We start from the raw sequence: 27,918 nt of genomic DNA, 5'->3' as shown, positions 1-27,918 counted from the left end.
TATATATATATATATATATATATATATATAATGCTTTAATGTTGTCTGCAGCAGGGCATTGCCAAGAAATTCTCCAGCATCTAGAAGCATCAGTCCCTGCCCCAAAGACCTCTGGTTTACATTCAAGAGTCATCTGATGTAGACGGTCCCCTCGTTTCCTCAGTTCTCATTACAAGGAGGCTGTATGAATACCAACAAATGGGTTTGCTCATCCTTGATTGGGTCTTCGGGGGGAGGTTTCTGGAGACAAAAGAGAAATAGCAGTCTCTTAAAACAATTTAATGCAGTGTTTCCCAACCGGGGGCTATATGGCCCCCTGGGGGCCCCAGGATACTCCAATGGGGCCACAGGTGAAAATCACACAAATGGGGGGGGGGGGTCATGTCACAGCACGAGGCTAGGGGGCCACAGAGGGAAGTGAGAAGTGAAGGGGGGGAAACCATTATAGTTATTTGTTTAAAATCCTGTTTGGCTGGCTATCTGCTTGGCCAATCAGAAGTGGGTAAGGGGGCAGGCCACCAGGGCCTAGTGCTCCTTTTTTGCCATGTGTGTTTTCTTGGAGCAGTCCTGGTTTGTTTCCGGTGGGAGAGAGCAATTGCTGAGGCTCCCATTTTGACATGTAGAGCCCATGATGCAGAACCCCCAGGTCAGGTAAGTGTGGTGGTTGTGTGACAATGGGTAGGGCTGGGTGAGCCGGAGCTGCTTATTGCTGCCACCAGTGTTGGGCCTAGTGGCAGCCTGGGCCTCACTCTGCAAGGAGCAGCATGGTGCAATCTGCTCCAGCGCCTAGTGGATTGAGACCTTTGGATGTTGCCGAGGGGTGCAGGACCCGTCAGCAGCATCGGCCTGATTCTGCAGCCACCGGGTGAAATCTACCCCAGCGTCTAGCCAAGCAGGGTCATCTGGTGCTGCTGACTTTCATCTAGTAAATAACTAAGTGTCTACTCAGAAGAAAGCCACACTGAGTTCAGTGGGCCTTATTCCCAGGTAAGGGTGTGTGGGGCTTTAGTGTTTTATCTAGGCAGCCAGGGCTCCTCCGGATGACAAGATACGCACGTACCTTGGTTGACGAACGCTTTGCAAGTCAAACATTTTAGCTCCCAAATGCCACAAACCCAGAAGTGCATGTTCCGGTTTGCGAACATTCTTTGGAACCTGAACATCCGATGTACCTTCCAATTGGTTGCAGAAGCTTCCTGCAGCCAATCGGAAGCCATGCCTTGGTTTCCAAACATTTTGGAAGTCAAACGGATTTCCATAACGGATTCTGTTCGACTTCTGAGTTACAACTGTCTTTTTGTCCCATGCCCATGAGAACAACTTGCTTTTTCAAATTCTCCCATATTTATAGAACTCCCTGTGTGCCTTTTGGACTGTGTCTGTAGGTTTCCCCCTCTGTGTCAAATGACTGGGGTCACATTAACTGTTGTTTACCTTTTTATAATACAAGGAAGATGGATCTCCCCTGGGAGGTTCTGGACTCTCCTTCCCTGGAGGTTTTTAAGCAGAGGTTGGGTGGCCACCTGTCATGGAAGCTTTAGCTGAGATTCCTACATTGCAGGGGGTTGGACTAGATGACCCTCGGGGTCCCTTGCAGCTCCATTATTCTATGTTTTTCTGCTTCAACAATATTTCATTATGTTCCTGTTGTTTTATGTTATTGTATTTTGTATAAATTATAAAAATTTTAAACATGTTCTATTTACAAACAAAACATTTAAATAGCTACCTTTCTACTTGTAAGGACGGGGGGGGGGCATGGGCATAGCTAGGATTTTTGTTGAGGGGGGGCAGAACCTCATATTTGTATTGTTTTTTTCTTATGGGGGTGCAGCTGCCCCCCGCTACATCCGGGGCAGGGGGCACAGGAAGGAACAAGGTTGGAAGGGGGCCACGGTCGGAAAAAAGTTGGGAAACACTGATGTAATGAATCAAATGGTTGTCTTTTTTTAGGAGGGAGAAAAAGCAACACGGAAATAAAATTGAAGGAGACTTCAGAAAGTAATCTGTTACCCAATACATTTTAAGTACTATAAATCTTCCTTACGGGCAACTCTGATTAAGTTATTTCAAGGAGAAACTAGAACCATCTGCCACACCATTAAAAGTGTGTGTGTGTGTCATTCTGAGCTTGTGCTTCTCACTCACACATTAGGTTGGCCTTAGATATACTAGGATTGAATGGCCAGTACTCACTTGAAGATCTTCAATGTGCTCTTCAAACATTTGTTTCAGAAACTTTCCAGGCTCAGGAATTGTAGGAAGAATCAACATTTTAATCCTTCAGAACATTAAAAAAGAAAAGAATTAAGAGGTTCTAGATACCAAATTTTGTTTAACTCATTCAATAGTATTTCAGAATTGTTCTCATGATTTATTTAATATTCTACAGCCTTTTAAATGTGTCTGTGGGAAGAAGGGGTTTTGTTTTAATTATTTACTTGTTTTTATCTTGTATTTTGTTCTGGGAACCACCCTGGGATCCTATGATGAATCATAACCATAATAAATTTACACAAAACTGCACCATGCCAGAACGGTCATATTCTCCCTTATTTCATACCCCTATTCCAGGAACCTTTTAAAGTGAAAGCAGAGCTTTTTGGAAGATAGATATACCATATACAACACACTCAAACAGAAGTCATTAATAAGTCTCTTACCTCTTCAGGTGTATGAGGAATATGATAGTCAGGACTGCCACACATAATGGAAGGAGAATGTATAGGAGGAGAGAAAATGGAAAGTCTCTCTCATCTGAAAAAACAAAGAATGAGAAGTAGTCAGGCACCTGACTCCCATTTAGGAATTTAAAAAGCTGTAATAGCAACAGAGTAGCTTTCCTTTCTATTCCATTTCATGTATATGATTAATATTACCCTTTAATCTCATTTTCTAATTCCCTTCCAACACTATTTCTGGCCTTCTCTGCTCAGAAAAGGGGAACTTGATGGAGAAAATTATAATCATAATTACCATTATAATCTCTTTCCCCAGCTGTTTGCTAAACGCATGCATGTTCTATCAAAACCTCATTCCCTGCCTGAAAAGTTGAGTGAGCACCAAGGGGTGCAAGTGCCCAGAATGTTTGCTTTCCTCATTCGCTGCCTGACCTTTTCACCATTAATCTATAAAAAGAGAAATCCTCTTCTGCTGGCATTTGTCTTGAAAGGCCAACAAGAAAACTCTATGTTGGCTAGGATTAACATTCAACATTTGACAGTGACCAAGTTCTCAAAAACTGCCAAGTGAAAAATTTGCTGCTTCTTTTCTATAGAAACAAATTCCTGCCCTGCTTGTCTTAGCATGCTGTTTTAAAGCAATGGATTTTGAGGGTTGTTTTGCTCTCACAATAAGTAGCAGTTGTGCTTTGAAATAATAAATGTAGAAATGCTTTCATTGCTTTATCCATTTTTGGATTTTCTATTAGAAGATGATCACGAATAAAATTTTGTTGTTTCTGATGCAGCAATGTATTAACTATTTGGAATGAAAAGTTGCATTCTATAAAACTAACCTTGCTGTTTCTTATGCTGTGCAAGTTTATTCAATGGAACCAGATTCAATATATATTTCCAACCAAAGGCAAAACTAATTAAAAATAATTTTAGATCTATTGAAAAATTTCCTCCATGAAACTTTCATGAATATTCATTTCCTTATCTCCCCCCAACCCTGATTTGATTTATATATTAATAGCTCCTGTAAAAGTAACAAACACAGCTGTGTCTCTTTCCACAATTCGCTGCCACACCAGATCTTAATGATATTTCTTTCTTCGAACCTGACTTGATTCTGTATATTGATGGCTCTTGTAAAACAAATGACTGTGATGATTCATGCCTGATTATATTGTGGTATGTGATTATGAAATTCTTGAAGCTTATTTCCTTTCAGTTATTGAAAGGTGCCCCAATTTGCTAAGCCCAGATGGCTGAATCCTTTACAAATAGCTGTTTGGAAGATAGTAGGTATCAGAGTGCAAGTGCTAGTGATTTGCACACTTTTGAGCATTCATGCCCACCAAAGAAAAAGAAAAAGCCTAGAGAACCTGATTCCCTATTATTTATTTATGTTCATGAAATACCAATGTCGTTTTTGTATTCCAGTGACTGATTCCAGGCCGCTATTGGATATGTAAGAGAGTGTGTCTGACTGTTTCCCCCATATTAGTATGGTACTTGTTATGTAGGATCAGTACTTCCTCCTTTGTGAGTAACAAATATTCTGCCAAAACAAGGTACCATGTTGAAATGAATCCGGAACTATCTTCCTTTCAAAAAACAGAGGGAATGTTGGAGAAAATAGTAATTTCCTAAAACTCATCATTTTGCTGGTTCCATTTTCTTTTGAGTTTATGACCTAGCTAAAATGAAAAGAATTGTGCCTGGCAAGTCCTAGGCTCTGTGGTTTAACCCACAGTGGCACCCGTGTCCCCTTTTTTTTTTTTTTTGCCAATCAGAAGGTCGGCGGTTTGAATCCCCACCATGGGGTGAGCTCCCGTTGCTCGGTCCCTTCTCCTGCAAACCTAGCAGTTCGAAAGCACGTCCAAGTGCAAGTAGATAAATAGGTACCACTCTGGCGGGAAGGTAAACGGCGTTTCCGTGCGCTGCTCTGGTTCACCGAAGCGGCTTAGTCATGCTGGCCACATGACCCGGAAGCTGTACACCGGCTCCCTCGGCCTATAAAGCAAGATGAGCGCTGCAACCCCAGAGTCGGTCACGACTGGACCTAATGGTCAGGGGGCCCTTTACTTTTACCTTTTATGGTACACTGTACGTAGTGAATGTTTGTTCCAGCACATTTGGATATGGTTCTTTACAGCCTCCTCCTTATTTTTGAGGCTGTCCCTATGCACATTTGTATTTCACTTGTATTTTCTTTTGGGTTTCTGGGAGGGATAGCTCCAGCCTAGATACCCTTTTAAATTTATCCAGCAGACCTTCCCTGCTCCAGGTTCTCTTTACTCAACATGCAAGGGGTTGCTGGTGCCAGCACGGGACCAACTAAGAGGGAGTGTGTGGTACAGCCCCCGGGGCGGGGGGGGGGAGAGTATGCAAGTGAGGAGGCCCTGGGAAGGTTGCACACAGTGGCTCATCTGAAAGCGGTCTACTGTTTGAGATACCCTGGGTTAAGACATTAGCAATTTCAGGGAATTTCAGGGGTACAGGCACAACAATTTTAATTAAAGGGTTTCCAAAGACAGCTTTGCCAGATGTCAGCAAATGAAGTTGTACCGGAGGAAAGAAACTTGGGTCTTTGCCAAGTAGCGGGATGCACTGTGAAGCACTGACCTTCTACCAGATTAGAATTTATTTGTAACCTATAAATATAAAATCTGTGCAGAGATTTAGTTCTTTTGATTTGGTTCATACAGTCAGCTCAGCAGTTCATTACCAAGAGTCTTACAAAGTTTCTTCTCACCTACTTCTACTGCCTCACTCCACTCGCTCCAGGGTTCATGTGTGTGCTTACAGTTGGTCTTAGAAGTCCTGGCTCTCACCCGGAAAGTGTAGTATTGTTTACTCTTGAGAGTGAGTGTTACATTGTTACGTGACCTGTAAATCTTCAAAGAACAACAAAAAATTGTTTGTATAATCTATTGGTGATATTGTTTATTTTATTTTAATGAAAAATAAAACAACATACCGTAATACAAAAATGAAAACCAACAGTCTAACACATCTAACCCACTAAATGAGTTGATGTGCTGTAGATTTAAAACAGACAAGAGCTTTGAAGAATTGCTTTTGATTGAAACGGATTTCACGTATGATACTTCTGACAGGACTGCTTTAAAATATAAAACAGGAATTCTCTGTTTGCCTATGTGGCAAACGTGTCAGATTCCTGCCCAGGAAGTTGAACAAAATCATATCCACAGAGAGGCAGCTTGAAAACGAGTCTTTGCGAACTTAAAAATGGAGCACTGGCCTTAACTGTGAGTATTCCTTCCACCTGAAAGGGGGAGGGCATCCTGCAAATTGTTAATTGGCCCTCTGGTCTCTGGGAGAAGGGGTGTGACTACCACTTTTTCGTTCCAATCCCACCCGTCCAAAGGAAGGAGAGTTGCCAGATGTGCGTAACCAAAGGTGCATTCTATCCAAAGGAAATGACACAGGTTGGGTGACCACCCTTACTCCTTGTGACAAGCAGTGAGATAAGTGTAGAAATCTGCCATTAGAGATGCTTAAGTAGTTCTCCTGCACCAGATTTCTGTTTGCTGCCTGTTTGTGCCTGCAGCACCATGAGCATGCCTTCCAAGTGGTTTCATAGATTTTGTTGGTAGACTGATTCTGTGAGGCTAGGATTGTCTTGATCAAGTGTGGTCTGTAGCCTTAAAGATAATTGGTCATGTGGTTGAAGGTGGGGGATGAGTGCACTTTGTTTAGGTGCAAAATGTCTGAGTACCAAATCAATAATAATAATAATAATAATAATAATAATAATAATAATTTCTTATTTATACCCTGCCCATCTGGCTGGGTTTTTCCAGCCACTCTGTGCGGCTTCCAACAGAATATTAAAATACAATAATCTATTAAACATTAAAAGCTTCCCTAAACAAGGCTGCCTTCAGATGTCTTCTAAAAGTCTGGTAGTTTTCTCTTTGACATCTGGTGGGAGGGCATTCTACAGGGCAGGTGCCACTACCGAGAAGGCCCTCTGCCTGGTTCCCTGTAACTTGGCTTCTCGCAGGAGAATTGTACTCAGAAATGTACTGGGAGCCAGTGTAGGTCTTTCAAGTGGTCTTGGCAGCCGCTCCCAGTCACCAGTCTAGCTTACGCATTCTGAATTAGTTGTAGTTTCTGGGTCACCTTCAAAGGTAGCCCCACATAGAGTGCATTGCAATAGTCCAAGCGAGAGATAACTAGAGCATGCACCACTCTGGCGAGACAGTCCGCAGGCAGGTAGGGTCTCAGCCTGCGTACCAGATGGAGCTGGTAGACAGCTGCCCTGGACACAGAATTGAGCTGCGCCTCCATGGATAGCTGTGAGTCCAAAATGACTCCCAGGCTGCGCACCTGGTCCTTCAGAGGCACAGTTACCCCATTCAGGACCAGGGAGTCCTCCACACCTGCCTGCCTCCTGTCCCCCAAAAAGAGTACTTCTGTCTTGTCAGGATTCAACCTCAATCTGTTAGTCGTCATCCATCCTCCAACTGCCTCCAGACACTCACACAGGACCTTCACCACCTTCACTGGTTCTGATTTGAAAGAGAGGTAGAACTGTGTATCATCTGCATAGTGATGAACACCCAGCCCAAACCCCATGATGATCTCTCACAGTGGCTGCAAGTAGATGTTAAAAGCATGGGGGAGAGGACAGAACCCTGAGGCATCCCACAAGTGAGAGCCCAGGGGTCTGAACACTCATCCCCCACACCACTTTCTGAACATGTCCCAGGAGGAAGGAGTGGAACCACTGTATAACAGTGCCCCCAGCTCCCAGCCCCTCTAGACGGTCCAGAAGGATGTTATGGTCGATGGTGTCAAAAGCCACTGAGAGATCCAGCAGAACTAGGAAACAGCTCTCACCTTTGTCCCTAGCCCACCAGAGATCATTGACCAGTGCAACCAAGGCAGTTTCAGTCCTATGATGAGGCCTGAATCCCGATTGGAAGGGATCCAAATGGTCCGCATCCTCCAGGTGTGCCTGGAGTTGTTCAGCAACCACTCGCTCAATCAGCTTGCCCAAGAATGGAAGATTTGAGACTGGGCGATAGTTGGCCATATTGGCTGCATCTAAAGATGTTTTTTTAAGAAGCAGTTTGATAACCACCTCTTTCAACGGGTCTCCCTCACAAAGAGAAGAATTCAACACCCCGTGAAGCCCACTGCCCAGCCCTTCCCAGCGAGCTTTTATAAGCCAGGATGGGCAAGGGTCAAGGAGACAGGTGGTTGGTTTCACTTGTCCAAACAGCCTGACCACATCCTCGGAGGTAACAGATTGGAACTGATCCCACGCAACTTGACTAGACAGGACTCTAGCACTCTCCCACCCCGGCCCTGCTCCCACAGTGGAGTCTACCTCTTCCTGAATCTGAGCGACTTTACCTGCAAAAAATTCTGCAGGAGATCATGTGGCCTGTACTGGGCCCCAATGTAGCAGGTGGTTCCACTAAATTGCGAACCACCTGAGTCTCCTGCTGCTGTTTTCTGCAGATGGAATATAGGTGGTGAAGAAAGTCTTCTTCGTTGTCGCTACTGCCACTTGGTAGGCTCGACATTGAGCTCCAACCCGTGTCCGGTCAGCTTCAGAATAAGTCATCCGCCACCGGTGCTCTAGCCGTCTCAGTGATTGTTTCATTGCCCTCAGATCCGTGGAAAACCACGGGGCTGTCCAGGCTCCATGCAATTGGAGAGGGTGCATCAGAGACAAATATTATGTATCCTGTGTTGTATGAACTTGTTCATGGGTAGGCAAACTAAGGCCCGGGGCCCGGATCCAGCCCAAATGCCTTCTAAATCCGGCCCGCGGACGGTCCAGGAATCAGCGTGTTTTTACTTGAGTAGAATGTGTCCTTTTATTTAAAATGCATCTCTGGGTTATTTGTGGGGGCTGCCTGGTGTTTTTACATGAGTAGAATGTGTGCTTTTATTTAAAATGCATCTCTGGGTTATTTGTGGGGCATAGGAATTCGTTCATTCCTCCCCCCCCCCCCAAAAAAAAATAGTCTGGCGCACCACATGGTCTGAGAGACAGTGGACAGGCCCTCTGCAGAAAATGTATGCTGACCCCTGAACTTGTTCATTTGAGATAGAAACAAAAACAAGGAATTTTTCTTTCTCAGATACTTTCTGTTCTTCTTGTTTCCATTATTTCATTAGTCTATTATTCCAGTAGACTTAAAATAGATATTATTCCCTCCACTAGTTTAATTTAGACCTTTCCCCAGAAATGATTGGGTAGATTAATCCTTCACAAGACATCATAGAATCATAGAGTTGGAAGAGACCACAAGGGCCATCGAGTCCAACCCCCTGCCAAGCAGGAAACACCATCAGAGCACTCCTGACATATGGTTGTCAAGCCTCTGCTTAAAGACCTCTAAAGAAGGAGACTCCACCCCCCACGCCAATGTAGAATACCGAGCTATTCATGTGAAGCTGACTAAGAAAATGATTAAATGTAGGTTACCAAGGCAAGGCTATTTAAGTCCAAGAACAGCTATAGCGGGTGAACCAGCTGGAGCTGGGCATAGGCACTGCTTGCTAATAAAGCCAGCTGATCAAGGAGAACCCCTAAACCACATTTCTCTTTGCTCAGTGGAAATGCATCCAGCCTACCACTGTCCCCAGACACTGGCCCAGAACTGCCTACCCTCTCTTGACTCAGACAGAATGCAGAGAGGGAATGACACTGCGCACCAAGCCAGAAATTAGGGTTTATTTGTCAATGCTCACTCACATCAGATCTAGTTAGCTTTTTTAATAGTTTCCAGAAGTGGAACTGCTTTGGTCTACTGCAGCAATACAGTCATGTCACCTTAAAGAACTTAACAAAGTTCTCAAGGCGTAAGTTTTCATGGACCAAAGTCTGCTTCACTAATGCATGAAGTGTGATCTTCAGCTGGCAGGTGTGTGCGCGGCACACACACGAATGTAGAGGGGGAAATGGAACCAATGTCATGACAAGGAAATTTAAAAAATAGACAGACTTGAAGCTTAGATGTTTTAAAATAAACACAGCAACCACTCATGAAGCAGTACTGAGGACTACAAATATCCTGGCACTGGATGTGTTAATACAGTCAGACCTCGTGTTGCGAACGCTGCGGGTTACATTCTTTCAGATTATGTCCCACGGCGACCCAGAAGTACCGGAAAGGGTTACTTCCGGGTTTTGCCGCTTGCACATGCACAGACGCGCAAAATGACATCATGTGCATGTGCAGAAGCACTGAATCGTGAGCCACACATGTGCAGACGCGGGTTGCATTCTGTTCAGGTTGAGAACGGGGCTCCGGAATGGATCCCGTTCGCAACCAGAGGTACCACTGTATATAATTATATATGTGTGTGTTATAAGAAATCTCTTAGCCTTCAAGGTGCCACCAGTCTGCTATCTAAAGTAGATTACATGGTAGATACTAGAGAAACTTACTTCTGGGTCCAGTTTGTTATTAATTTCTAGTTGATAGCACATGTCATTCAAGCCCCTTGGTTCAGTCCACTGTAGAATAACTCCTTCATTGCTCCTTTTGGGCTTTACAATCAATGGAGGATCAGGTTTTACTAGAAATTCTGAAGTCGAAAAGAAAACACACACAATTATATATTTTTAAAATCCAACATTAACTCAATGGTAGCATATTTGTGAGCTGTAAAATAAAACACACTCTAAATATTATCTACGAGGTGTAACCCACCTAGTACCACAGTGAGAGAAGACACAATCTACAAACCATTGGGGTCCATCTAGCTTGATATTTGTCTGAGAGCAGCTCTCCAGGGTTTCAGCCTGGAGTCCTTCCCAGCCTTACCTGGAGAAATAGGTGAGCCCTTTCCCTGCAGGGAGTTCTAATGTAAGTACCGTATTTTTTGCTCTATAAGACTCACCTTTTCCCTCCTGAAAAGTAAGGGGAAATGTGTGTGCGTCTTATGGAGCGAATGAAGGCTGCACAGCTATCCCAGAAGCCAGAACAGCAAGAGGGATTGCTGCTTTCACTGCGCTGCTTTCCCTCTTGCTGTTCTGGATTCTGAGATTCAGAGTATTTTTTTTCTTGTTTTCCTCCTCCAAAAACTAGGTGCGTCTTGTGGTCTGGTGCGTCTTATAGAGCGAAAAATACGGTATATCCTCTACTCATCCAGACTCACCCAAGTCTTGCCTCTTGCATATACCTTATCTCAAGCTCTTTCCTCCTAACTACGGTGTTTTATTGTGTAACGGTCACATTTTCTGCGCAGATTATTCGATTGCAAAAAGGGGGGTGCAACTATTACACAAGGAAAAACATGATGTTGGGGAAAAACCTGTGAGGCATGGCCATTATGGAAACAAGTTTGTTTTGCGTGTTAATCTATCCACTGTACAGTTCAGATCCCAGTCTCTCATGCCTCACTGATGGCAGCTTCTCCCACCCGCTTGCCTGACTGACTGCTCCCGTTGCCTTTGGGCAGTAAGAGAATGCACAGTGAAAATACCCCTGCAACTGTTATGCAGGGAATGCTCTGGGACCATTTTGGGGGCCAGAAAAAGGGGGGTGCGACTATTATGTGATGGTGACTTGTTTACTGTGGAAGTATGCCAGCAACTCCCTAAATCAGAGGCAAGGGAGCCTGTCTTTCTTTGGGATGATTCCCCTGCTCCTGGTTATTTTCCCCCAAAAAACTCTGGTTGCCCGTTCAGTATTTTGACATTTATAGCCCACCTTTCTTCCATGGGACTCAAGGTGGCATACACTGGCTTCCTAAGTAGTCTCAGCCAGGCCAGAACCAAACCTGCTTAGCTTCAGCAAGGCTGCTGCATTGTGCTGCCTTTGGGCCATGTTCTGGGAGTTAAGGCATAGTAAATTAGGGTCTGGAAGAAACATCATCCAGGAGCTCTATTGCTTATACTTTCAGTTGTTTTGCAGGCTCAGAGTGAGTTAATGGCAATGACTTATTGATAGCCTGAGCCCAATGCAACTAAGAAATGATATCCTCCACTAAGTTCCATCAGAACGTAAAGATAAGGAGAATTCTTCTCAATCTACTAGTTGGAATTCCCGGTGGAGAATGGCCACCACAGCATCATTCAGAAGCCTTTTAAATGGGGAAAAGAGGCTATTTTAAATATGCCAGCAGACCATTAGAATCTGCAACACCATTTCCAATCCCAAGCCTTTTCACATGAAACAGACCTCTAGCCAAGCAGCTTGTAAACTTACCATATACTTCTGGTAATTTATTCATTATACACACAGGCTGAATGTCTCTGGAATTGCCCTGGATAGAAATGCTGAGTCCTGGAGGCCAATAAAGGTTTGTGTCGAAAGTGCATCGAAAGTCATCACCTTTTTTAGTGTAATGTGTGCATGGCCCTCCTCTATCCTGATCAATATACCTTGGGGGCAAGAGGAAGCAACATCAGCACACTGAAAAGTCAGGATGGTAGCAGGTCAACATGTTTGCACTCCTATACTATTAAGGCAGCAGAAAACAAGGATGAAGTGCAGTGCTGCTTTGTGGTAGCCTTAGATTTTGGATTGTTATTGGTGCCACCTAGTCCTCTCCCCCACCTTTATATTCAAGGTAAAAGGAAGCTGTAAAACAGCCACTGTATCCAGTCACTCTCCATCTACTTGAAAAGGGAAACTCCATTTTTCCCCTGGCCATCATTACTCCCCCCCCCCCCCCGCATTATTATTAGCTTAAGGAGCTACTGGGTAAATTTCCATGGTCAGAAATACTCAAAGAGAAGGGAGTCCAAAGTAGTTAGGAGTTTTTTAAAGGTGAAAAATTGAAGGCTCAAATGCAGACAATTCCAACAAGAAAGAAAGGATGTCTGGTGCGGCTGCATGAGGAGCTTACAGTTGAGTTGAGACAGGGAAAATCAAGAAGGAAGAGTATACAGAGTAGCCAACAGTTACAGGGGAGCAGTTAAGTTGCAGAAAGAAGGCTTGCAAGAGGTTAAAAATAATTAATAAATGTTTCTTCCACTATGTTTGAAGCAAGAGGAAGAAAAAGAAAGCAGTACCTCTGCATAGAGAAGATGGAAAAATGCTGATATCAAAACAAGTGACCTTAGGAAGCAAAGCGGCAGACTTCCGGAGCAGCACGTTCAGTGACCGGGTGAGGGACTGCGCTCCTGGCAACTCAAGGCAGACCCAACACCGGAGAGAGACCATGGGGAATGAGAGGCGTAAGTAACCTCGACCTCAGGTGGGGATCCTGAGGGCTGAGCCCAAAGCCGCGCATCAAGGGGTTTCCCCAAGTTTCCGCTCCTTTGTTATTTAAAACATTTACCAGTGGAGATGGCATGGGGGAAAACCTTAGTGCAAACAGGCAGAACCACTCTCCGACACTAGCACCTCAAAACCCGGCGAGTCAGCGCTGAACTCTCCCTTAATTTAAAACTGACAACGAAGAAGCCCCCCCCCCCCAATTCAATATCGAGAAAATATTTAGAATAAGAGTGAACAAGTCAAAAAGCAGGAAAAGACCATGGGATTGTGTCAGGGAACTGCCATCAGTGCTGGAGGGAGAGAGCAAAATCCAGAGGGATTCCAGAGAGCGTCCCGGGATTGGGAGAGGCAGCCCATCTTCTGGGGAAGAGAATCAGCGTAGCACCAGTGGAAAAGGGGGGCAGATGGGGGGAGCGGCGAGGCGGTCCCATGACTCCTGGCCAGGGACCAGCGGGGAGAGAAGGGGTCCTCCGCTGCCTACACCCTCCTTGCGCAGAAGGCTTTTGCACAGAGAGAGTAGGAGAAGACTAGGCGTCAAAGAGCTTCTTTGCTGGAAGAAGTTTAAGAAACGCCCACTGACGGATTCTGCCAGCGATTGAGACAGCCACGGGTGAGTGGCTGTCCGAACAGAAAAGGTTCACTCAGGCAATCCAGCCAGGTGTTTGCACCGGCTTACGCACAAGCAACCCCTAGAACCATTACAGATTGTCTAGTGTTTTTGAACTCAGGGCTACACAGGGTAAAATATTGCTAAAGGGCAGAGCAAACCCCTTGTATATAGATGGGAAACATATTGAGATCATGAAAGAAGTCCCAATCCATCTGTTAAAAAGGAGAGACAATTATAGATTTACATCGGCGCTTAAGAAAAATAAAATATTATTCAAATGGGAATTCCCTCAGGGACTCACCTTTACATATAAAGAGAGGAAAAGAACTTTCAGATCGGTGGAAGAAACCAGAATCCTCTGGAAGAAGTACTGGCAAGAGTTAGGAGGAGAGAAGCTTCAAGAGTGAGAAAATAAAAACAAGATAAGACTAAGACTTTTAATTACGATTTGTATTTTCTGTTTTCCTTTATCCTTCCCCCCCCCCTTTCTATCACCGCTTGATTACTTAAGTAAGACTTGACAAATTAAAAAAATTGTATGGCATTTAAATGTATCTCCTGGAAACTGAATGGGCTGAACAGTAAACTAAAAAGGAACAAAGAAGAATGTATATTAAAGAGGGGGGGAATGGGATATTATATGTTTACAAGAGACCCATATATCTAATAAGCATATAAGGGTTTCAAAAAATAAAAATTTGGGTCTAGAGTATATAGCATCAGGTACGGAGAAAAAGAGGGGAGTGAATATCTACGTAAAACCAGTCCTAAACCCGCAACTGTTATTTCAAGATGAAGAAGGCAGAGTCCTAAGGGTAGAGATACAAATAAATGAAGAAAAAATAATTTTGGTGGGGATTTATGCCCCAAACAATAACAAATTAGAATTCTATAGAAACTTAGAAGAGAGACTCTGGGACTATGCCAGTGAAAATATAATAATTATGGGGGACTTAAATGAAGTTGCATTCATCAAAATGGGTAGAAAGGACAGAGATAGACTATCTAACTCAGGTAGATTACCATTCTCCTTCCAAATGACAGAAAAGTTCAAACTTTATGATACTTGGAGAATTAAACATCCTAACATAAAAGATATCACACATTTTTCTGAAGTTAAAAAGTCAGGTGGGAGAATTGATGTGATCTGGACTTCAAAAAAATTGACACTGAGCTTGGAGAAAGCAGAAATTTTGAATAGATCCCTGTCAGACCACAACGCAGTAATGATACATAGGAAATTTAAAAAACGTACAAGGGGGAGGTGGAGGATGAATGATGAATTATGGAGAGATGATCAAAGGGTAATTAAAGCCAAAGGAATGCTGAAAGAATTCTTTAAAATAAATGAAAAACAAGTCACAGATAGGAAAATAATCTGGGATGCAAGCAAAGCCTATATGAGAGGCTTTGGAATACAACAAATGGGGAGGATTAGGAAGAGTAAAGAGAGTAATATCATGGAAATAAATAAACAGATTAGAGAAAATGTAAAAGAGTTGGTAAAAAAAACCCTAAAAATGAGAAAATACTCCAAAACATAAAAATTTTACAATCCCATATATCCAATTTAATAAATAAAGAAGTGGAAAACAAAATCAAATGGACTGACAAAGATAATTTGAATCAGCCAATAAACCTGGCAAGATGCTGGCCTGGTTAACAAAGGAAAGACAAGTGGAAAGAGTTGTAAATAAAATAACAGACCAGGGAAAAGAAATTATCAACCCGGACCAAATTAAAGATAAATTTATGAATTATTACAAAAAACTATATGAACACAAAGATGAGAATAAAGTTAAAAAATACCTAATAGAAAACAAGTTGCCAGAGATTGAGGAGGCTGAACATAGCCTACTAAATTCAAATATAGAAACAGATGAAATTAAAGAAGTGATAAGGAAAATGAAAGTTGGAAAATCGCCAGGTCCGGATGGGATTTCAATAATATATTATAAAAAATTAGAAGAAATAGTTATCCCTAAGCCTAAAAAAATCATGCATGAGATACTGGAGAAAGGGAAAACCCCAGAATCCTGGCATGAAGCACTAATAACATTCTTACCGAAACAAGATACGGATCTGAACCTTATTAAGAATTTTAGACCAATTTCACTACTAAACATGGATTATAAAATATTTACAGGTATCCTGGCTAACAGGTTGAAAAATTTCTTAAACGGGGTAATAGGAAATGATCAAGCTGGCTTTTTGCTGGGGAAGCAAATAAGAAATAATACAAGGATAATTATTGACTTACTGGAATATACAGAAATGAAACCAAGCAAAAAGGTAGCAATGCTACTGGTAGATGTGGAGAAGGCTTTCGGCAGTGTGTCATGGAACTTCTTAATTAAAACTTTTGAGAGCTTGAGAACAGGAAACAACATCATGAATGGAATTAGGGGAATTTATGACAACCAGAAAACCAAAATAATTATAAATAATGAAATCACTGAAGAATTTAATATAGAAAGAGGGACTAGACAAGGTTGTCCCTTGTCCCCACTCTTATTTATCACAACATCAGAGAAGGCATTTGCTGATGATGTGATTATTACTACTGAAAACCCAAATGAAGGCATACAAAAAGCACTAGTCAAAATGAATGAATTTGGCGAGGTTTCGGGATTTAAACTGAATAAAGATAAATCTAAATTATTAACAAAAAATATGGGAAAGAAGGAACAAGAAGACCTAGAAAGAATAACAGGTCTAAAGACCACAAACAAAGTGGTATGGATCCGGGGGTATGGATTACAGATAAAAACACTAATTTATTTAAAGACAATTACATCAAAAAATGGAAGGAAATTAAAGGAAATTTAGAAAATTGGAGTCAATTGAAGCTGTTATTATGCAGCAGAATATCAATGATTAAAATAACAGTACTTCCCAAAATCCTCTTTCTCTTTCAGACAATTCCAATAATTATTGGGACAAAATGTTTTAAAGATTGGCAGAAGGACCTGGCCAGTTTTATTTGGCAAGGGCAAAAAAGCAAGAATGAATTTTAAATTGTTGACGGAACTCAGAGAAAGAGGAGGTTTTGCAGTCCCGGACCTCAGAATGTACTTTGAGGCTGCATGCTGGACTTGGTTGAAAGACTGGATGTTGCTTAGGAATACCGATGTCCACATAGTGAGGAAGGCCTTATTCAAAGTTTGGGAGAGGAATAAATCCAAAGTTAAAACAAAAACCCCTTGGTGGATATCACCTATAGAGTCAACTGCCATTCATAAGAATAACATGAACAATAAGTGGCCAACTTACAGAGACTTGGTGGATGAGATAAATTATTGTCCCAAACTGAAAAGGTTTGAAGAACTCAAACAACTAGGGGTAAATTGGCTAGAATAATACCAGCTTAGGGCGACCTTTGAAAAAGATAAGACGTTAAAAAAGTTTGATAATAAAGCATAGATCTTAGAGGAGATTTAACAGAACAACCAAAAGACTCTCTCCCAAATGTACAAGCTGTTACAGAATGCTCAAATAGAAAAAGAGGAAAAGGGAAAGGCCATAATAAGATGGGAGCAGGACTTAGGTTATGTAATTGAATATAAAGACTGGAAAAAACTGTGGACAAAAAAATTATTAATTTTACAGTATGTTATTTAATAAGAGAAAACTACCTGAAAATGCACCATAGATAGTATTTAACACCGAAGAGATTGGCTAAAATGAACAAATCGCTTAGTAATAAGTGCTGGAGATGCACAAAGCAGAACCCTTTACCATATGTGGTGGACATGTCCATAGATCAGAAAGTTCTGGGACATGATCCAGGAAGAAATAAAAAAGTTACTAAGAACTTCACATAGCAAAAGACCAGAAACATACCTCATGGGAATATTGAATAGGTATATTTCTAGAGAAAATACTAAATTCTTTCTGTACACGACATCAGTGGCGAGAATCCTAATGGCTAAGTACTGGAAGGGTAACCAGGTACCGACCAAAGAGGAATGATTATGTAAATTATGTGAATATTTGGAACTGGCCAAATTGACGGATATAATAAGACTAAAGCCAATGAATACAGTCAAGAAGGAACAGAAGTGCTTGAGTGATTATTTAGAAAGACAAGGTTCTAATGTAAAAATTTGGCTGTGTCTAGAATGACCCTTGTGAATGGAAAAGGGGAAACATACACACACACACACACACACACACACAGAGTGCACATTATCATCCTAGAAAAAGTGACAAGTGGGGTGCAGTGGGGTTCTGCCCTGGGCCTGTTGTTATTCAATGCCTTTATAAATGAATTGGGCAAAGGAATGGAGGTGACGCTCATCCAATTTACAGACAACATCAAACTCGGAGGGGTAGCTAATGCCTCAGAAGACAGAATCAGGATTCAAGATGACCTTAACACATTGAAGAACTGGGCCCATACCAACAAAATGAATTTCAATATGGACAAATGTAAGGTTTTGCACTTAGACAGGAAGAACTAAATGCACAAATATAAGTTGGGGGACCCCTGGCTTGCCAGTTGTACATGTGAGAAGGATCTAGGGGGTCTTGGTAGACCACAAACTTAACTTGAGTCCACAGTGTGATGCAGCAGCAAAAAAAGCTAATGACATTCTAGGCTGCATCCACAGAAATATAGTGTCCAGGTCAAGGGAAGTAATAGTACCACTTTATTCTGCCTTGGGACCCGGGTGGCGCTGTGAGTTAAACCACAGAGCCCAGGACTTGCCGATCAGAAGGTCGGCGATTCGAATCCCCGCGACAGGCTGAGCTCCTGTTGCTCGGTCCCGACCTAGCAGTTCGAAAGCACATCAAAGTGCAAGTAGATAAATAGGTACCGCTCCGACGGGAAGCTAAACAGCGTTTCCGTGTGCTGCTCTGGTTCGCCAAAAGCGGCTTAGTCATGCTGTCCACATGACCTGGAAGCTGTACGCCGGCTCCTTTGGCCAACAAAGCAAGATGACCTAATGGTCTGGGGTCCCTTTACCTTCATTCTGCCTTAGTCAGACCACAGTTGGAATACTGTGCCTAATTCTGGGTGCCACAATTTAAGATGGATGTTGACAAGCTGGAGTGTGTGCAGAGGAGGGCAACCAAGATGATTAAGGGTGTGGAAACCAAGCCCTTATGAGGAACGGTTGAGAGAGCTCGGTATGTTTAGCCTGGAAAAGAGGAAACTGAGAGGAGACATGAGAGCCACCTTCCAATATCTTGAGAGTTGTCACATGGAAGATGGAGCAAGCTTATTTTTCCTGCTCTGGAGGATAATACTTAAAGCAATGGACTCAAACCAAGTTACAACAAAAGAGAAGGAAGAACTTTCCGACAGTATGAGCTGTTCAACAATGGAACAGACTACCTTGAAAGGTGGTGGACACCTCTTAATTTGAGGTTTAAGCAGAGGTTGGATAGCCATCTGTCATGGATGCTTTTATTGAGATTCCAACATTGTAGGGGGTTGTGTTAGATGACCCTTGGGGTCCCTTCAAACTCTACAATTTTATGATTTTATGATTCAAAACAGTTTTCATCATGTTTCCCAAAGGGAAAGAGAGAGGGCCGAGTTCCCAAATTCCCTACACAATGGAAATAAAAGAAAAAATTAAGTACAAACCAGTAATTCAATTTGTAGGTTGTGTTAGGACTTGCATTCTCTCCACGCTGCCATGAGCACATCATGTACTTCATATTGTACCACATGCATAGGATTTTAGTGGCTCCTGTACCTGCAATACCTAGGAAGCAAAAGCATCAGAAGCAGGATTGGTTGCATCAAGTACCTGGCTTTAACTAAGCATTCCTCCTTTTTCAGTGAGCTTCTGAAACTGTGGCCCTAACGTGCCTGCAAAGCAGTACTGCTGGAGCCCAGAAATTGGGTTTCAAGCACAGCAAGACTCAAAGGCTTTGAACTAGCAAAATTCCGCAATTCCTAATTTAGGCTAGGTCATGCAAATTAAACCCACCTGAAAACATTTACTTTGTGTACTTCATTCTATAGTAATGATTGGTGCTTGAAGGCTTAATTTAGGGGTGGGGCAGGAAATTATCAGATATATGGAATGGGAAGGTTCAACCATCCCCAGCCCTTTCTCGCAGCAGAGAATTCACCAAGTACCATCCATGTATTTCAGAGCATTTTGTCAATTCTGAAAACGTGTTGGAATGTTTTAGTCTTAACCATCACACCCATGCCAACCCCTCGGGCCCACAGGATGACTGCTGACTGAAATGGAGATCAAAATGGGGCAACGGAGTGACAAAAGGGAAGCATCAGCATGGCAGGGAAAACTCCTATGTTTGCAGAACTTTGCAAAAAGCCCATGAGGGTTGAGCACAAAGCACTTTCCTGCTCATACTTCCCAGCAACTGATATTCCTACATGACGTAATACACAGCCATCATGACAAGTAACCACTGAGAGCCTTAATTTTCCATTCATTTGTCTAAGCCCCTTTAAAGGCATCTAAGTTGATGGCTACAACTGCATCTAGTAGTAGCAAGTTCCATAGTTTACCTAGGTGCTGTATGAACAGTACTTCCTTTTCCCTGTCCTCAATCTCCCACCATGCATTTTAATTGAATAATCCCAGATTATTCTACATTTTCTCCATACCATGCATGTAACCTGCAGTTTATCTGCAGCGCTGCCAACCAGAAGGGGTTTAAAGAGTGCTATCAAACAATGTCCAATCCCTGCACGTCTAATGCACATGATACTTCTGTGGCTGGTCGAGAACAAGCAAACTCATGCTGAGAATGAAAAGGCCTAAGGCAATGTCTCTCAACTAAATGGCCTCCAGATGTATTGGACTACATTTTCCACAGTCTGTTTAATAGCCTGAGTGGTTTAAGCTGATGGGAGTTGTAGAATGAAACATCTGGAGGCCACTGTGTTGGGGAGCACTGGACTTAGGGAAATGTAGCACTGGGTGCACAACTTGGGCAGGGGATCTCAAGAAGCTTTCTGGTTTGGAGTACGAATATGGATTTGTTAAGTTGATACAGATATTTGTGCAATTTTTGATAAATAAATGTCTAATACAAATCTGAAGAGACAATGCATGTACTTTTGTAAACCAAGAACTTCTTTAATTAGGAAGAACATTAGGAAAAACTTCCTGACAGTAAGAGCTGTTTGACAGTGGAATTTGCTGCCAAGGAGTGTGTTGGAGTCTCCTTCTTTGGAGGTCTTTAAGCAGAGGCTTGACAACCATATGTCAGGAGTGCTCTGATGGTGGTTCCTGCTTGGCAGGGGGTTGGACCCGATGGCCCTTGTGGTCTCTTCCAACTCTGATTCTATGATTCTAATAAAAATTATTTTTAAAATCTATAGAATGCAGTGTCTGAAAACTTACCATTTTGACAAAGAGTGATTTTAACATAATCTCCATCACCCTGTCCTTCACATGAAGTGGCGACTCCAAAAATGACTTTTTTACCCAGAGGAATGAACACTGTCCGGAAATTTTGAACATTCCATTCCTATGTTTGGAAGGAGGGGAAATCATATATACATGTATTAAAAACTACTAATCTCAAACAAAGTAATTTTCAAACCTGATTCCATAGGATAAAAATCATAAGGCTTCTACTGGTAAAACACTCTATGTGTACAACTATACCAGTAGCAGTTTCCTTGGAAGCCAAAGGCTGCATTTCTAAACACACTCACCTGGGAGAAAGCAAAGTAACTTACATCACTGAGGCTTACTTTTGTGGAGGCATACACAAGATTACATCTATTTCTGGTCTCAATTATTCTGCTTGTTTTTCTTTATGTTCACTTTAATTAAATTACATTCCTATATTTCCCCCCGTTTATTATTTTGTATTTGTATTTTTATCTGTCTCCATTGCTTTCTCTCTATGCTCCTGACAGTCCATTTACGGAACACTCATCTATTAACCCTTTACACCCTTGTGCTATTTATGATCTCTTTTTCAAAATCATCATAATACTTTCCTACTCTTGCTAATTATTGCATTCTCTTTTACTCTGTCTTCTTGCTAGCACACAATATTCCCCTTTCCCTCACTGTCTTCTTAGATTTTGAGCCTGTGGGAAGGGCCTTGGAATTTTTAATTTCTGTACAGCACCCGTTAGGCTGAATGTGTTTAAGTAGCAGCAGGAATTGTGGTACTCCCCTCGTATGCTTTTCCTGCTATCACTGGTCTTTTCTAGTTTAGTTTTCCACATCTTACTTGAAATGCACACAATCCAATCACAGAAATCACTCCAAAGAGTTAAATGTCCGTGAAGTTGTACAGAAGCCTTTCCATAACTGTGATGGCAATGGTACACTGCAGGAGTCACACAAATGCAACTCCTATCAGTATGGTCAATGGTCAGGAATGATGCCAGTTGCAGTCCACAACAATTGGAGGGCACCATGCAGGATACTCCTGATTTAGATGATTTTGCTATCTTTGTTATTGGACTGCCTAATTTTAACATTTGTTTTAGGCCGTGTTTTGGAAGTCATCTTGAGTTCAAGCCATGGAAAAGCTGGGCATACTACTTGATCACACTTGACTTGCATGTGCAAATGACCCACCAGAGCTCTCTAACCCCACAGGCAGAACGTTGGCATTACTTGCAATATACCATGTTGCAGAGAAGTCAGTGACACCAGATATGGGGAACCTCTGGCCTGTAGACCAATCTGGCCCACCAGTCTTCCCTATTTGATTTGCAAAGCCATTTTGAGCAAGCCACACCCACCTGCTATCTATGATGTCAGGATGTGTGGCAGTTAAGGCTTGGCTGAAAAGGGCTTTGCAGGCACTGATAACATAGTCTCCTTAAGGTCCTTTGTGTGGTGCTCCCCAGGTGCCCAAGAACCAGCTGATCATTACATGTTTTGCAACCCCTGTGGTGTACTGGAAGCACTGAACACTGGGCTTGCAAAGCACTTTGAACTAGGATTGCCATATCTTGAAGAACAAAAAATAGGACATCCTGAACTGCTGCCAGCCCAAGCCAGGGAAAGAGGCATGTGGGAGGGCCACAGAGCCTGTGCACCTCTTTCCCTGGATTGGGCTGGCAGCGGCCATGGTGTGTAGAGCAGCTTGAGCAAGCCTGAGGCCAAGAAGCCCGAGGAGCCTGAGCCAAAAACCCCAGACATTTCCTTTAAAATGTAAAGCTCCGCTCGGATGGGCATGTTGGTCCCTCAAAAGAGGGCATGTCCAGATTTCCCAGATGTAGGACAACCCTATTAGAACACCTCTTCTCTAATGTCCAAGAGCCAGATGATTGTCAGGTGTTTGAGAAGAGCTGCACATGGACTGAGCCAGCCCTTTGAATTATCTCCTCTCAAAGGCCAACTTTCACAGGTGGCAACCACCCAACCATGGGGGTAGGAGGGATAAAGATCTTGCTCAGCAGGCCAAAAAAAAACTTCCCCACCCTAGCTGACACACTCAACTCCTAGTTGCCAAGTTTGGTGAGAGAGGGAGAAAGAAAGGAGAGCTGGAGTATCAAAAAGTGCAAAAACATTCAGCAGCAATCTAACACCTGGAAATAAATTCCACTCGGTAGGTCTTACTTCTGAGTAGACATGTATAAGAATGTGTTGTTAGTGGCCCATCACTTTCAGTGGCCCATATCCCTTCTCAGAGGCACAGTACTGTGTAGTATTTGGTAAATGAGAATGGTATAGGACTCAGTGTGATGCATCTAGGTGCCCTGGGGAAATAATATATTTAAAATGTGTTGGACCGTTAAATCTTTATTTTTGTGTCCCTTTAAGACTCTCCTGTGTTACCCCCTGCTCGTATTGGTGTTTTCCCTGCTTCAAGATTGCCAAGTGTTGAAAAAGATCATGCCACTTGTGTGTTTATGCATATTTTTGTGTGTCTGTGTGTGCGCATGCCAGTTTAACTTTCCATGGTTACAAGAGGAAACACCACCCATGCTAACCTATAAAGACTATATTTAATGCAGCATAAGAGGCTGATTGACCCTCTTCTCCTTATATACCACCCCTTGGCAGAGCTTTAGTTTCACGCCACCATCAATTCAAACAGATCAGATTTCTAGATTCCACAAGTCTTGTCTGAAATCACTGATTTGCTTCTCAATTCCCAAAGCCCTACTTTTCATCACAATTCTTGTATGTGTAATAATTCAGCAGGGCAATTTCTGACTTGGAATCAGAAGACCCTGAAAGCTTACCTTTTGGCCCCATTCTCCACTGGTGGTTATAGCAGTTACATACCGTAGATTGCAGTCATCTTCTATTTTTACAGGAGCCCATGTCACATTCAGCTGGCAGTTATTTTCATTGATAGTATATGTGATGTTAGTTGGGCGAGGCAGATCCAACACGACTCCTATGAAAAAAAGGAAGGGAAATGGGGGAACCATCACTTTCTATTCTTTTAAGTTGTTGACTTTCAGGACGAATCCAAGCAGCAACTGGAAATGCAGCCAGGGGCACACCCACTGCCACAGAGCTTCAGCCTTTGAGGTCTAAGGAATGCTACTGCCTTTGGGTGACAGTTTAAGGAGCACCACAATATAGGCAGTTGTCAAAGGCTAGCCATCCCTTGGAATTCCATCCCATGCACTGTGCTCAGCTTATTGTGCATGTATGTCATGCACATAGGGCATTATCTGAGAGGCATCATTATCCCCACAGCTCAATACTGCACACCCTGTAACTGCCAACAGCTCCCCCAGGCTTTAGATAGGACTCTCTCCCAGCCCTACCTGTAGATGCTGGGAACTGTTTAGGGAGGTTTTTAATGTCTGATGTTTTATTGTGCTTTTAATTCTGTTGAGAGCTGCCCAGATGGGCGGGGTATAAATAAATTACAGTGGTGCCTCGCAAGATGAAAAGAATCCGTTCCGTGAGTCTCTTCGTCTAGCGGTTTTTTCGTCTTGCGAAGCAAGCCCATTAGTGGATTAGCGCTATTAGCGGCTATTAAAGGCTTAAGGGATTAGCGGATTAGCTGCTAAAAGGCTATTAGCAGCTTAGTGCCTTAGAAAAAGGGGGTGGGGAGCGGAAAAAAACCCCCAGGAATCGCAAGACATTTTCGTCTTGCGAAGCAAGCCCATAGCAAATTCGTCCTGCGAAGCACCTCCAAAACGGAAAACCCTTTTGTCTAGCAGGTTTTCCGTCTTGCGAGGCATTCGTCTTGCGGGGCACCACTGTATTACTACTACTACTACTACTACTACTACTACTGGACCTTGGGTCTTCTATATGCAAAGCATGTGCTCTACCAATGCCCTATAGCTATAGTCTGAAAAAGGAAAACAACAGCCAGAAACTTGTCAGTACAGCAAGGATGCATCTGATAGGGGAGTCTCAGGCATGGAGAAAAGTGGGTCAAAAGGCTGGGAGCTGGTGTGTTATATCACAAAAGTTAAGAACAAGATAGCACAGGATGACTAAGTAGTGATAATATACCTGCCCCTGTACCAGATTCCTGTAATCAATGAATGCTGCCAATGAATGCTGCTCCTCCACCAATGTCCTTCACTACTTTCAAGTTGCACCAAGCTCTTTGAACGCATCGCAAAGAAATTTCAGCTTCTCCTTCCAGATGTATGCAACTAGCCAACTAGTTTAGAAAAATAACCTTAAATGCACAATTCAAGATCAATGGTACTGACCACCCTGGCATTTGACAAAGCACCTACAGTATTTTTAAAACTTCATTTTAACCTTTAATTAATAGAAAATTCAACCCATTGATGCTTCCAGCTGGATTATGCCCATATAAGTTTTTGCTGCCTTTGTATGCCATCAAAAAACTCTTGTTTGGAAATTATGCTTCCACTTCTCTAGTTCCTGTAGCAAGCTTTTGGTGATTCACTAGGTGCTACCCACACACTTTTAAGCTTTCCCCCTCAGCCTCAAGGGAAAAACTGAGATTGTCCAAGATTCTTATTTCTTCACCAAATAGCAAACTATGTGGAAATGCAGTGTAACACAACTTATGCTGTGTTGCTCAAAATCTCAGACTAGCTCTCTTAGGAAGCTAAGCTGGCTTCAGCCTATTGCATACTGACATGGAAATATCATATACCAGGTATCTGAAAGTTAATTTTTAGAGAATGTTAGTTTTGTATTTGTTAGCTAATAATGAAGGAAGGGTTCATATTTACGCCAACTGAGCTATCTAAATAAATTATTGGGTTTTCGTTTTCTTTACGCATATGTATATTTTCCTTCTTTCTTTGTAGATTGCATTTAAATTGGAGGTATAGCTATGCCAATCATTTAAACTTCCCTTCCTCAGTCTCTCTTTTATTATTTTTTGATTGCATGTGCCTGAAGAAAAGTTTCTTCTACAACAACCCTAAACTAGCAGCTCCAGGATAGGGGAGATCTCTTGGACAAGGTATTCCAAGGGTCCCCATAATGTAAAAGAGAATTCTCTCATCCTGCTGCCTCAGAACATTGCAGGCATTCCATGGAAAGCAAGGGTTCTGCATCAACAGGTCCTTTGGTAGTCTTACCTAAGGTCATCCTACAAGGGCTTCCAGTTGGCTAGTCACAGTGACCAAATGTAGCCCTCCAAATAGCTTGTTGTCTTGCAAATATGAAGTACATGGTGTCACAAGCATCTCACTATACATATAATTACTAGATTTCCTCTTGTTGCAGCCCACAATAGTATTTTTGTTAGCTTGCTGCACTAGTATTTATTTTGCTTGCTGAAAGTACATCAGGAGGGATTATATCTGTAGGTCAACAACCGAAGCCAACCCTGAGTTTCCCTGGGCAACAGATTGCCAGCCGACTTCTTTCTGCCCCTGCCTTTTAACAAATAGAAAATATACGGGCACACATGTAACACACTCAACATGTAACATACTCAGGAAACATAGAAAAGAGGCCACCTCACAAATGGCAAAGGACAATCCTTTTTCACTCACACATAGACATGTAGGCAAGGGACACTAGGGTTGATCAGTAAGATTGGCAGCTCCTCCATCATGCCGCCAGGCAGGCAGGTAGACAAGATGGCTCTGATGGGCAAAGTAGGTGGGCATCTGCTGCTGAGGTGAAGTGAGCCTGTTCCAAATGCTAGATTACCATTATTAGGAGAAGAGGCACAAAGCTTCAGCAGCACACAGACTGAGTTATGCTCATATTGGGCTGGGCACGGAGGAGTCCAGGAAACCAGCCAGCCTGCATGCAATGGAAGAGGTCTGGCTAGAGACTGTTTAAACTGTTCCTGTGCTAACAGAACAACAGCAGAAAACCGACCTAATTAGGAAGGTGGAGAAAAACAAATCAAACCCACTGACCTCTTATAGAGGACACTAATAGAGCAGGAAGTTAAGAAGTCATCCAGCTACTCCTTCTGGACCCAAGTCTACTTAAGCCTCCCTAAACAGTTCCAAAATGTTCCTTATTTGGTTTAAGGTCAAGTTATGCAACTTTGCCAAGTTTTGTTCCCAAGCACCTAAAAGAAATTATGAAAATGACAGTAATTTGGGATCACCCCAAGTGTAGTAGTGATCAGCGAGCTTCAATTTGGACAGCAACCTGGCCGCAGATCAAACAGCCTTGCTGTTGACTTGAAGACCTTTGTATGTTAACATGCCTTTGTAACTTATTCTTTTTTAAATTAGCCAGTCACTTGAATAATTGTCTGTATTCTTTTCAATGGTGTTTCATATTTGAATGTTGTACACACGCGCACCCCCCCCCCTATTTTACGACGTGGAAGCACATCAATACTTTTATAAATACAAAGTAAATAAACGGAAGGATGGGGGAAAGGGAACTGGGATTTTCTTCAGCACAACGGGCTTCTGTGTGCCGAGTAAGCAGCAAGGAGCAAGAGAGGGACCTGGGTCGGAAGGCATGATGCCAAGCATCGTCAGGCTTCTGAGGAAATTTAACTCTTGTCTCCTTCCGAGGAAGCAGGCGTTTATCAACACCATATTCGTATCTAATCACCATAAGATAAATTCCCACCCAAACAAACCAATTTGGGATGCCGAATTTTAACGAGAGGCCACTTCCTTCTCCAACTCGGAGCGGGATTACTTGTGAGGAGCTAATACAGAGAATACAGACAGGGAAACAGAGCTCCCTTTCCTCCTCCTCCTCCTCCGCTGACTTCTAGGAAGGCGTTTCTCTCCCTCCGACCTTAAGGGGTCGGCCCCCCGCCACTCTGCCCTCCAGGGACCCTCGCCCGGGCAGGCCTTGCTCTCGAGGGGCCGCAGAGGGCGCCCCCGGCAAACCCTCAGGGCTCCCAGCCCGGCAGCAGGAGGAGGCGGCGCCCCGGGGGACCGGCCCCACCGGAGGCCCTCCCCGCCCGCTCCCCGCGGCCCCTTCCTCACCTCCGCCCCCGGCCCCGGCCAGCAGCAGCAGCAGCATCGCGGCCATCTCGGCGAGCAGCGGCTCCATCACATCCCCGGGGCTCGAGTGGCGGCGGGGGCGGGCGCTGCCGGGAAGAGTGCCGGCCGGGG

General features: G+C 43.1%; 1 protein-coding gene across 1 annotated transcript; it reads right to left on the bottom strand.

The window, feature by feature from the left end:
- IL13RA1 (interleukin 13 receptor subunit alpha 1) lies at positions 1-27,918 on the bottom strand. Its single transcript, XM_083422664.1, has 10 exons — positions 27,790-27,918; positions 23,656-23,813; positions 20,837-20,963; positions 19,096-19,216; positions 11,873-12,048; positions 10,108-10,247; positions 5,425-5,566; positions 2,664-2,757; positions 2,197-2,281; positions 1-240 (listed from the first exon to the last, which is right to left on the bottom strand). Exons 1-10 carry the CDS (start codon positions 27,854-27,856, stop codon positions 160-162), a joined length of 1,191 nt encoding a protein of 396 aa, XP_083278790.1. The 5' UTR covers positions 27,857-27,918; the 3' UTR covers positions 1-159.

This window comes from Podarcis tiliguerta (assembly GCF_965153285.1).
Source record: "Podarcis tiliguerta genome assembly, chromosome: Z".
Lineage (NCBI taxonomy): Eukaryota > Metazoa > Chordata > Lepidosauria > Squamata > Lacertidae > Podarcis > Podarcis tiliguerta.
This window is presented reverse-complemented; position numbering and strand designations above follow the sequence as displayed.

Excerpts from the sequence above, each read along its gene's own strand:
- IL13RA1 (XM_083422664.1), bottom strand. The coding sequence starts at position 27,856 with ATGGAGCCGCTGCTCGCCGAGATGGCCGCGATGCTGCTGCTGCTGCTG. Across the intron at positions 10,248-11,872 it reads TAAATTACCAGAAGTATATG|AATTTCTAGTAAAACCTGAT; the intron begins GTAAGTTTACAA and ends TTTCGACTTCAG. Across the intron at positions 2,758-5,424 it reads GAGTGAGGCAGTAGAAGTAG|ATGAGAGAGACTTTCCATTT; the intron begins GTGAGAAGAAAC and ends TTGTTTTTTCAG.